Genomic DNA, 12,496 nt, shown 5'->3' on the forward strand with positions numbered 1-12,496 from the left:
TTGACTTCTGATAGGTGTTACACACAAATTTTTCTCCCTCTACTTTAATTTGTATATCTAGAAATTCGGTGTGATCTTTATTAATGTTTGATGTAAAAATCAATCCATCTGGATTGACATTGATGTTTTCCAAAAAAGTTTTCAGGTGGGACTCCCCACTGTTCCAAATGAACAGTACGTCGTCTATATAACGACGCCATAGGACCAGGTCCGTCTCCAGTTTGGAATTGATTTTAGAGTGTTCCCATTGGGCCAAATAAAGATTAGCATAACTGGGGGCGAACCTGGTCCCCATGGCGGTCCCATGCTGTTGTAAATAATGATCACCCTCAAAATAAAAAAAGTTGTGATCCAAAATGTCCCTGGCTCCCTCTACCAAGAAATCGATTTGTTTGTCGCATAGTTCGCCATTCATCTCAAGTTGTGTTTTCATTGCAGAGGTACCACGCCCATGTTCAATTATAGTATAGAGGGACTGAACGTCCAAAGTCCCCACAATCCAGTGTGATGGACAATCAGGCCCTCCAATGCCTGAATAATGTGCGTGGTATCTCTGATGTAGGATTTGATCTTTTTTACCGCTGGTTGTAAGAGGGTGTCTATGAGTGTATCACCTGCAGGATTAAATGCCGAATGGGAGATTTTCGGCTTTCTGTGAAAAATGTGGCAAAGGATTTGTGGGGATGCCCCTTGCCGAAGGGATATCCCATGTCTGGCTGTCTATCAGCACTGGGATGTCCCCTTGGTGATGGGCAACCCCACACAACTTCATCTTAGAACTGACTTCAAATCTTAGAAAAAAATTATGAAAATTTTATGTAATTTTATGTAATTTTATGACATTTTACTGTATGTAGGAAGATTCGCAAACCAGCATAGTATATGTGCATATATTGATTTTAGTTATAGTGTCCAAATTTATGTGCAATATATTGTATTTAATTGTTATTCTAAATCTAAAAGTGGGATTGCGATTTAGAAACATTGGTTGTTATTAATATGATATTCTGCAACTATTTTCCAAAAAACGCATGTATGCGGATTAAATCGCATCAAAGACGCATCATTACCGCAATGCGTTTTTTTGAAAGAAAAAAGGTGGTGAGTACTTGCTGGCCCACCCCTGACCCCTGTGTTGCGTTCTTTGCTTGATTTGCTGGGATCCGCCCCAGCAATTAACAGACAAGTATATAAGGTCTTGGACTCTTGAATATGAATAAACCCACTGAGGAAGAAATAGGGATCTATTTCGAAACGCGTCTGGAATCGATGGGATATTCATAAAGAGTCCGAAATTTGAAGCATGGCCATGCAATACTGAAAGAGACCTAGGAAATTATCATCTGAAACGAATGTAAGCAAACCGACTGGTGGTCGATTTTATTAACGGCTGGCTACTGATAATAATCCATGATCACAAGATCGAAGCTTCACAACGATTTTAGCCGCGATTGACAGAGTCTGATTATACGAAAGAGAAAGAAAAAGAAACCGCTCATCTCGCGATAATTGAAGCGATCTTACGGAGATCCGATTTTATGACGTCAGTTAAGCAATTACACTTTGCCGTTTGCATTTGACTAAACCGACACCAAGGTAAGCGCTCTTACACATGGGACGCCACAGAGCTGCGCAAAAGTGAGTACCATACTCATCACAGTTGAAGACTGTTTGCTATCGATTTTTTTCCTATCGATTTTTCCTATTCATTACTTGGATAGTGTTTGCAATCGATTTTCCAGAAATTATTCGCACAAATATGGGACATTATTAATTCCCCTCAACAACTTGCATTGTATGGACTTTATATGAGTCAATTTACCTATTACCTGATCCATCCCACTATTATGTGTATGTATGCTTTTATGTATTTTATGTTTTATTAAATTGCACTATTTTATTATACTATACTGGTTCTCTGCGTGAACCCATATGTTTGAGTGCCGGTCCAATACTATTTAAATTTTACTGGATATATTCCTAGTCTTCCTGTTCAGCTCTGTAATAGTAAATGCAGCTGAACAGGAACAATACTGTGCCGCAACAAATGGGTACGTATTAACCAAACAAACCAACAAGTCTTCTACAGGTTAGATTAAATGGAATATTTTATAAAAAGCCCAGAGAACCACTTTAAAGGGGATATGTCAGCTCCAAAGCATCCCTCAAACTTGAGTAAACAGTGTATAGTGTAAGTGACGCAGAGTCCGACTATGTCATTTTATCTTCATACTCACTTGCATTACAACGCTGTGCTCCAACAAATCAGCAGTAAAATGCATTGAGAGGACTCCTGAGCTCATGCACATAATGGAGAGGACTGAAAGAGGAGTCCTGTCAATGCATATTACGTCTGGTATGTGGGAGCACAGGGTCGGACTGCAAGTGAGTATGAAGATAAAAATTCCATAATCGGACTGAGAACCAATTACACTATACACCGCTTACTCTAGTTTGGGGGTGTTTTGGAGCTGACAGATTCCCTTTAATAAGAAACGGTATATAATAAAATCATTAAAAAAAACTAAGAAATAAAATAAAAAGAACATTGCAATTGTGATCAGAGTGTTAATTGTGTAGTATCCACCAAATATAAAAATGATGGTTTATGCTCATGATGTAATCCACTTTGCATTTATGAACTAGAGTGACAGTTACTTTTACGTTTTTAATTATCCCAATGGGAATTTAAAAGTTGAAATTTTAGTAGCAGGAACTGTTACATAAACTCAGAAAATTATACTCATTATTAATTAGTAAACATTTTCAGTAACTATTCTGAAAATAGAATATGAATTTAATTTATGAACACAGTTGGCTGCCATATGTCAAGTCAGCATTAGGTGTCAAAACTGTCTCCTCTTCTACTGTATATGACACATAGGAATGCTGTACAAACGGAGCAGCAAAACCACAGTTACCCTGAATATGTCCTTATAGACCAGGACATGGCGAGACCCTCTGGCTGAATGGACATAACTGTCATGCATGGATGTACACAGAAAGCAACCACATTAGATGCATGATACAGTCAGCAAACACAATTGTACGAGAAACAATTCATGCACTTGCTCTGTAGATGGCTATACCATTTGAAGGCTCAAACTTGATCTCAAAGTGGTGACTAAAAATAAGACTAAGGTTACCAAAAAGGCTATAAAAAGAACAGCTTTTTATAGAAATTATCTGAAAAGATTTTTTACTGCAAACTTATGTTTTTGTTATGATATTAGCTACCCGATTGCTCCTTTTATCTACTCACAAGCCTACATTTACAGTACCCCAGAGTAAGGGGTATCTGCAAATTGCTCGTTATTTAATGTATTGTGTTGTTATGTAATGTGTACCCAGCATAGCCATGTATGGATGGCACAGCCAGGAAAAACAATCGTGGCTCAGCCCTGTAGACGGTTAGGTGGTGGCTGGCACTCTGCACACTGCCTTTCACCCATACAAACACTTAAAGGGATTCTGTCATGACATTTTAGGCCTATAACCTAAACATATGGCCAGGTCCATACTAATAACCTAAATCCGAAACTGTCCTTATTAAATCTGCCTGTGGCTCTATTAGCACATAAAACAGGTTTTTATAACCTGTCATTCACCTACCTAAGGTGCCCAAGGGGACATCGCTTCATACAGTGTGCCCGGCTGCAGCCATCTCCGTCTGGTGCCCAGCGCCGCCTTCCCAAGTTGAAATCGCCACCTTCCTCACCTGTCATGCCCCACTCTGACGATGTGCGGAGGTCGGCCAGGATTGCAGCACGAGTTTAGTGTTTGTTTTGGAGTCGTGCTGGATCCGCCCCTCATCAGGTGCACTGGGTGGAGTCATTAGTTTAAATAGCTCCTCTGCCCAGTGCCCGGAGCAGATTATACTGCTCATTATTGTCTGGGAAGTTTGGAAGGAAGGTTGGCTGTTTGTTCCTGCTCTCAGCAGATAAGTGTCTTTTCTTGTTTGGTTGTTTATGTCATCTTACCCATCCAGGTTCTGTGCGAGCAGGCTGCTCCTTTCTCCCCACTTCACCATCTCCGGGAGTTCAGGGTTCTGTTAGTATAGGCTGGTGGACACAGCAAATCTACCATCAAGGTTTGTCTGTGGGCTGAGCATTGCAGGGAAAGAGGTCAGGGATAAATTAGGAGGTGACCCTTCCCCTGTCTCTCGTCCAGAGCCTGGTTGGTGTGCTATCTGTTTAACTGTGCACGTCCGCCGTGACATCACCTCAGCCCCGGCTCCGCAATCGTCCGGTCCCTCTGCCAGATCCCGCGCATGCGCAATAGGCATAACCTTAGGGACTGGACGATTGCGGAGGCGGGGCTGAGGTGAGGAAGGCGGCGATTTCAACTGGGAAGGCGGCGCTGGGCACCAGACGGAGATGGGTGCAGCCGGGCACACTGTATGAAGCGACGTCCCCTTGGGCACCTTAGGTAGGTGAATGACAGGTTATAAAAACCTGTTTTATGTACTAATAGAGCGACAGGCAGATTTAATAAGGACAGTTTCGGATTTAGGTTATTAGTACGGACCTGGCCATATGTTTAGGGGCATTACGGGCATCCCAACCACCATCAGGCAGGAGCTCCAGGGTGGGCACTTTCACTGCACGGTCCTAGGGAGCAAAGGTGTGAGGAAAGCCACTGTGATTGATTGTAACAGCCAGAACCACTACCACTCCTATCCTCCGCCCCAGCTCCTCCTAGGCTTGCTGCACATTGTATCTTTTTTTTACTTAAAGATACTTTAATGTATGCCAGTGATAAATCCACTGCTATACAAAAGCCAATTAAAGCAAGACTTTTGATCAACTCATCAAGAATGATTATTTCTCATTGCATTGGTACTCTGAGCATCCTATTCTTCTGGATGTAAGAAATACAACAGATATTATACCTCTGTATAGCGTGTTTCAGTGGGGTACCGCTAATAGCGGCAGACCACACAACTGCTACGGGGCCCGTGGCAGGAGGGGGCCAGACAATGTCTGCAGTATGGCTTGTCTTCTATCCGGGGACCACCTCCCCTCTTCTCTTAGATATATTGTGTGCACCGGACAGTCTGCAGGCAGGTGAGCATGCCACTTATTCTCCTCTGCCTGATGGGCGCTGCACTGGCCAATCAGCTTTTAGCAGTGCTAGGCTCCTGCTGCTGATTGGCTAGTGCATCACCGAAGCAGGAGAAAGAGGTGAGCGGGTGGGACGTGCTCACTGTCTGCTCAGTCAGCCGCCATACTCCAGCCCCCAGCGTCACCTGCAACTTGCTGTGAGTGATAAACTGGCTAGTTCATGACCGGGGGGGGAATTTGGGAGGAGGGGGGCAGCGATTCTGCCTTCCACAGCAGCAGCCACCAGAGTTTATTTGGGTGGAGGTGGGAGACACACTGTCCCCTATATAAGCATCAGCAGCAAGCAGCGTTCATGGCGCCCCCCCCCCCCATGAACGCTGCTTGCTGCTGATGCATATGATAGAGAGAACAGTGTGCCCAAGGACTCCCCCACTATAATATGATATATATACTGTATATATATATATATATTTACTGTGCTCGTATACATATATATATATATTACTTAAATTGTACTTTATATTTGTGTGGGGAGGGAGGGGCCCAATACTGAGTTTTGCTATGGGGCTCCATGATTTCTATGTACGCCCCTGGCGTGTTTCCTTTTTACAGAAACTAGAAGCAATGAAAAATATTACATGTTCTTCAACTGAAACCAATTAGACCACTGCTTTTTCTAAAATGTAAAAGAAAAATATAAGCATACATTGGTGTCTAGATCACTCTGGCATCATAAGATGCTTTTGTTTATACAGAGACAATCTGGGTAAAACTGAAGATTTCTGTTTTATGCATGTGAGGGCACCATCAAGCTTCATCTTTCCTTGCCACTTGTGCAGACATCAGCTTAGTTATATGCTGCATGTCTTTGTCAAAGCTGTGTATAAGACATACAGACTTAGCAAATAGAGATGAGCAAATATGAAAATTTGGAAATTAGACCTTCATTTTTGAAAAAATTTCTGATGATTCTACCAAAACCGATTTTAGTGTCATTCGATTTGGGAGAGTCAAGAACAGGAAAGAGAGACAAAGAGACTTTTTCCAGGCAATCAGACTGAATTATACCGGCTTATTTGGAAGGTCAAGTTGGAAGAATCTAACCCAAATCCAATTTAAAGATTTTGCTAATTTATAGTAGCTAACATTAACTGAACAATTAATGTGTTAAGTGTCAATGTGTTAAGTGATCAGTTCAAAATGTTTTTCATGATTTTGGACATTTTTAATGAGCGCTCGTAGCATGTGGTACAGATGTAACCTGATGGTTAGTGTGTTAAGTAAACAATGGCAAGAAAATTGTACAGTAATTGACATTTTCAATGGATTTCAATGGCTTTTGTCACAAGATAATACTGTGATATGTGTTTTCAGAGTCAAGTTTAGCTCAGCTACATCGCTTCCTTGATAACAGAATCATACTCACCTGCTCCCTGCCGTTCAGGCACCCTTGCCCTGTTTGGTGAACTTCTGGTTTTGTGACAAGGTCACAAGCACCACTGCAGTCAATGAATGGGTCATGTGCCATTTGGGACACATGACCGCTGAGGCCACACACCGACCAGTAGACTGGAAAACATAGTTGGGGTTCTGGAACTTAGCTTCGGAGAGCAGGTAAGTATAATTTTTGCATTAGGTAACACAAGCTATAGGGGCCATTTAAAAAGGTCATAATCTTGTAAAACCTATTTGATTGGTAGCTTCTATGTGCTTGAAGTACTTTCTCAACCCAAATAAAGGTAAATCTTTTTAGTGTCGTTGCTTTTCCAAGGATAATGATCAGGCATGAGCTGGCCAACCATAGAGAAAAGAAGAGTTACCCCATTTTCTCCTCTGTTGGCAAGTTTGCCTTTATGAGCTAGAACAAGCACCCGACTTGTCCATGCATTATGCAGATAAACATTTGTTTGAATAGCTGTTCTAAAATGCTACCTGCCCTGGCAGCAGACATGCAGGAGAACGCCAGTAAGCACAGCTGAGGGACAAGAAAAGTCGGACCTGAAGCTTGTACGTATTAAAGGGAACCTGTCATCAACTTTGTGCTGCCCATACTAACAGCAGCATAAATTAGAGACAGTTGAGTTGATTTCATTGGTCTGTCATTTAAAAGTTAAAAGTAAGTGGTTGCCGAGAACCAACATCACAATCATTGCAGACTGGGCCTGGAAAAGAGTCACGGCCACCTGAGAAGAGTCATGGTTATTCATGAATTCTTGCTCTCCTGCCCACCTGCTGATGACTGACAGACTTCTACCGAGTTTTCTCCCTTTCTCTCTAGGAGAGAACTGCCAATCATCAGCAGATGGGTGAGAGAGCAGGAGATTATGAACAATCATGACTCTTCTCAGGTAGATTTGACTCTTTTCAAGGACTGTGCTGCAATGATTATAATGCTGGTTCTCAGCAACCACTTACTTTTAGCTCATGATTGACACACCACTGACATCAGCTTTTCTGTCATTTTATGCTCCCCTTAATGAGGTCAGAATAAAGTTGATGACAGGTTCCCTTTAACAAGAAGTTGTCTTTATGAGAACCCTTTTTATAGAAGTATTTTTCTCCTTGTTTCCCCGGATGACAATGGGTTGTCTTGGTTCCAAAATACTGGAGGGCTGAAAAACTTCTGGTTACCAAAAAACGGAAAAAAAAAACAATGGTGATTTTTCTCTACAAATGTCTTAGGACACCTGACTTTCTACTTTCTTATTGTCTCTGGAAGTAGATATCACCGTAAAATTAATAAATTGAAAAGTAAAGGCTCTCTATAAGACATGTACATGCATAATTATAAACAATCATAGATCATGCAACGACTTTCACAGTGACACAAGCATAATCATGCTTTAATGGACTGCAACCTAGCAACAGCACAATGGAGATTTCACGGCTTACACACTGCTTACCGCCTCAGATGACTTGATAGATAAAGGCTGTGAAAAAGGTTAATGTGTTATGAAGGTCATCAACAAAGTCTGCATGCTAAGTCAAGATCTAGTTGATTGTATTTTAAGTTCCATGTCTTTTTGCTAATTTCCACCCAAAGTTAAAATTCACACGATGTCATATACATATGTTAGTCTACATGCTTATCTGGCTGTAGAAGTGCTTGTATATCATTTGTGTATACATATACGTATTTAGCTAAAGCCATAAGTGTCCCATTAAAAAATTAAATTATATGTTAATATAAAGCCATATGACTAGTGGTTGTCCTTGAATATAAATTGGTAACCTCCAATATCCAGAAATGGAAAATAGGTCCAACCTCATCCTATACAGTGAAGGAAATCAAAACTTATGTTTCTATGGATTAAGCACAATTTGTTTGCTTTGCCATTGTAACTAGCCCCTGTGACCTAGCCACACACCACTGTCAAAGTAGATACCAAAGATGTCCTACATAATACCAACAAGAGATGCCCTCCATGATGTCTCAGCCCTAGACATGCCCATAGTGCATCAACAACAGATACCACCATAAGTGCCAGTCATCTCCCAATACCCCAGCCACAAAATTCCCAAAGTGGTTAACACAGATGTCCTTCAAACAACCGATCAACCAGAGATGCCCTCCAAAGTGTCTCTGGCCTAGACATGATCACAGTGCATCAGCAAGAAATATCCGCCTAAAAGAAACAGTCCATTGCACTGGGTTTGTTTATGTGACGGATGTTATATATCAGTTGTGGGGACCGCATTTATAGTTAAGGGACCAGGTAGTAGGCCAAGATCTGCAGGTAACTGCTGCCTTTTCTAGGGAACATAATGGACCATTACAAGTGCTAGCTAGGATTTTCCATTATGCCATCAATTATATTCAGTGGGTTCAAACTACTGGAACACTGACCAATCGTGGGATAGAAGGTGGGGTTCCCCAATGATCATAAAATGATGGCATGTCGTAGCTGTGTCTGATGGATAACATCCAGATCTCTTTAACTACACTTTGGTGATATTTATATATTTACACGCAATAAATATAAAGCTCATATATCCAGTATTATTGCCCAAAACTCAGGATGGACGTCTATGTTATCCCATGACTCACCATATCCATGCAGCCATTGTCCTTCTGAGAAAGAACGACGTATAAATATATCGTTCCCAAAACATGTTCGGGGTGCTGTGGATCCTTTAAATTTAATGCAATATCTTTAGCGCTGAAAATACAATGTAAGGAGATGAATAATACAAAGATTACCATTAATCATACACATGTAATGATTACTGTTATGGTAGATGACTAATAAAACATCTATCTAATGGATTCACTATACCGCTTTATTACATCTGGCTCTACATTCAGCTTAATTCTACTTTGACATAAACGTATTATTCTTATTTTGTGTCAAACCAGAGCAAAGCAACATAAACTAATATAATTTGCCTCAGGCAAGCATCAGAAGCCTCAGGCAGGTTGTTGGACCTCTGCGCACTCAGGCATGGCCGGAAGTTTGTAAGTCTCCGTGTGGCCCCATTCACTATAATGGAGACTGGCAGAGATCCAATAGTTTTCCGGCAAATATGCTGAGCATCGGCTGGAAGAGAACTGCTACACGAAGAAGTTTTCCTCCGCCTTTTTCTCTGCATATTTGCTGGAATGCGGGTGGATCTCCGCCGGTCTCTAGTAAAGTGAATGGGGCCGGACACACCCTTACAAACGTCTGGCCATGCAGGAGTGGGCAGAAGTTTAGCAGGCTGTTCCCTCCCAAAACAGCCTGCCTGATCTCTTATACTAGTCTGCAACTAGCCTTATCAACCTGCATAGAAACTGGAAAAGTACAAACATATATTTAGCCAGAGATTTGTCAACATCTACATCAGTAATACTCAGATGGGATGTGCTGATCTTCTCATGCAAGAGGCTGCTTCTTAAAGAGGACCTGTCGGCACTCCTGACATGCCTGTTTTAGTAGCAACATGCATTCCGCATGTAATAACAATTCTGGAGCATCTATTCTTATGTCTCTGTGTTCCGCCATTCTTTTATTATTTCTACTAGAAGTTATGAATGAATTGCTAGCAGTATGCAATGAGGGTACAGAGGGGAGGTAACGAGTTTGGGGCGTTTACCTGCACATACTTACTCTATCCAGCCAGTACTGCCATTGTTAGACTGTGCAGGTACACACCTCCAAATGGTAACCACCCCTCTGTACCCTTACTGCAGACTGCTATCAATTCATTCATAACTTCTAGTAGAAATAATAAAAGAACTGCACAACATAGAGACATAAGAATAGATGCTCCAGAATAGTTATTACACGAGGAATGCATGTAGCTATTAAAAACAGGCATGTCAGCAGCGGTGACAGGTCCTCTCTAATTTACCACATATGTGTTACATAGATAAACAAGCAGACAGATATATAAATATACAGAAAGACAGACTTGCAGACAGACAGTCAGATAGATATAAGATATACAAGAGTGAGTCAAAAATTATCCTCACTCTGGCTGTACAATTGTTTGAATCAACTTTTTGGACTATAAGATACACTTTATTCCTTAAAAAAAATGGCTGATTGGGGCTGGGGGTCCGATATGAAGCTCATTGGGTCTGATTTGAGTCTGATGAGGGCTGAGAGGTCTGATGGGGAGCTGATCTTTGGCTAATGGAGGCTGGGTGGTCTGATGGGAGTCTGGTGGAGGTTGGGTGGTCTGATCTGAGGCTGATGGAGCTTGGGGGTCTGATTTTGGGTTTGATCTGAGGTCTGATGAAGAATGGGGATCTAATTTGTGGGTCTGCTCTGAGGTCTGATGGAAAAAACATTTTATCTCATTTTCCTCCTCCAAATCCTAGGTTCATCTTATAGGCCAGTGCGTCATATCGTCCGAAAAATACTGTATCATTTTGCGGTCATCATTTTACGACATACTCTCCGCAGTCACTGCAGTGCAGGTTTGAACATGTTATGTTAATTTGTGCTGCTGAGTGAGAAACAATGTGTCCGGTGGTAATGCATATCAAAGACTTTGTGCACAGTACAAGAGAAAGTGTTTCGTCGCTAAGGAGTGTGTATGAATGGATACAGAAGTTCAAGGACGGTCACACAAGTGTCAGCCATGAAGAAGAAGCCCGACACCTGTCCACAACTGACGACAACATTGAGCGTGTACGTGAACTGATTCTCTAGGACAGTGGATTGTGTGGCAAATAATATGGCTACGAAGCCCTACGAGGATGAACACTAACATCTGATGAAGAGAGACAGCGGTGCATTCTTGGCTCTCAGCTGAGCCTAAAACATTTTTTAAGGTGTGAATAAGAAAGCTTGTAGACAGATATAAAGTGTATTAAAAAGCAGAGAGATTATGGGGCACATTTATTAAGACCTGCGTTATAGACGCCAGTCATAATAAAGGTCCTACACTGGCTTCCACCGGCTTCTCCATAGCTTTAACGCATCCAGCGCCAGTTCTAAATGTAAGACAGCAATAATAATGACATGGCTGCTGAAAAGTGTTCTGTACAGAACAGGAAGTTTCAATATATTATTAGACTTAGTGGTCAATGTGAAAATTGCAGGATTTTAGGAATTTTGAAATTGACATGGACATTTGAAAAATCAAAAATTCTGAAAACCAGTTTACATAAAATGTGATTTAAACAGTAGGTCATTTTCTCATGGCACATTCCCATTAACGATGCAGTCATATTTTTTATTTTTTTATTTCCCCCGATCACATCTAAGTGCCAATAACCTCTTCACTTTTTCATTCACATAGACGTACAAGGCAGTTTGCAGGACAAGTTGCATTTTTACCACCATTTGTTACCATATCATATATTAGAAAATTCTGCCATTGTTTTTTGGGTTTCAATTAAATGCAAATATGGAAAAACATCCAGTTTGTTTTATTAACATGAATTCTATGTTTTCCTTTTAATGTCTTTGAGCAGCTAAAAATGTAGCTTTACTGGTGGTGTATGAGGATGATGCTAATATCTCTGGCACTGGTAACATCTATGGTGATCAGAGGAACTGAAAAGATTAATATCAATATATATTGGGTAATGGTAGTAAGTGGATTAATGCCAAATATGCAGGTGGTCTAGGGTACTGAATGTGTTAACATCAGCACCCCTCTTGGTCTAGGGCACTGAAATGGCTAATGCCATCTTCCATTGTGGTTTATAGTAGTTTAAGGGTTAATGTCAGCATTTGTATTGTTCTGGGGCAGCAAAGTGGTTAATGTCAGTATCTCTTGTGGTTTAGGGCAAGGTGGGAGTTAATGTCAGTATCACTGGTGGTCTGGGGTAGTATAGGGGTTATTGTGAGCATCCATAGTAATGTCTTTAATGGGTAAACATGACCATAGACAACAGAGCAGTTAGGAGAAAGAGTACTATATAAATGTGATGGATCCACCACCCAGGCTTCTCTATGACTTGGCAGAGCGTTTCATGAGGGTGAACTCAGTAAGTCTGT

General features: G+C 41.2%; 1 protein-coding gene across 1 annotated transcript in view; it reads right to left on the minus strand.

Moving 5' to 3' along the window:
• MCTP1 (multiple C2 and transmembrane domain containing 1) overlaps positions 1-12,496 on the minus strand; it is a 796,241-nt gene that overhangs the window by 583,597 nt on the left and 200,148 nt on the right. The window contains exon 6 of the mRNA XM_040421550.1: positions 9,112-9,223. Coding sequence (XP_040277484.1) covers positions 9,112-9,223 — 112 coding nt within the window. The remainder of the gene's footprint in view (positions 1-9,111; positions 9,224-12,496) is intronic.

This window comes from Bufo bufo, chromosome 2, assembly GCF_905171765.1.
Source record: "Bufo bufo chromosome 2, aBufBuf1.1, whole genome shotgun sequence".
NCBI lineage: Eukaryota > Metazoa > Chordata > Amphibia > Anura > Bufonidae > Bufo > Bufo bufo.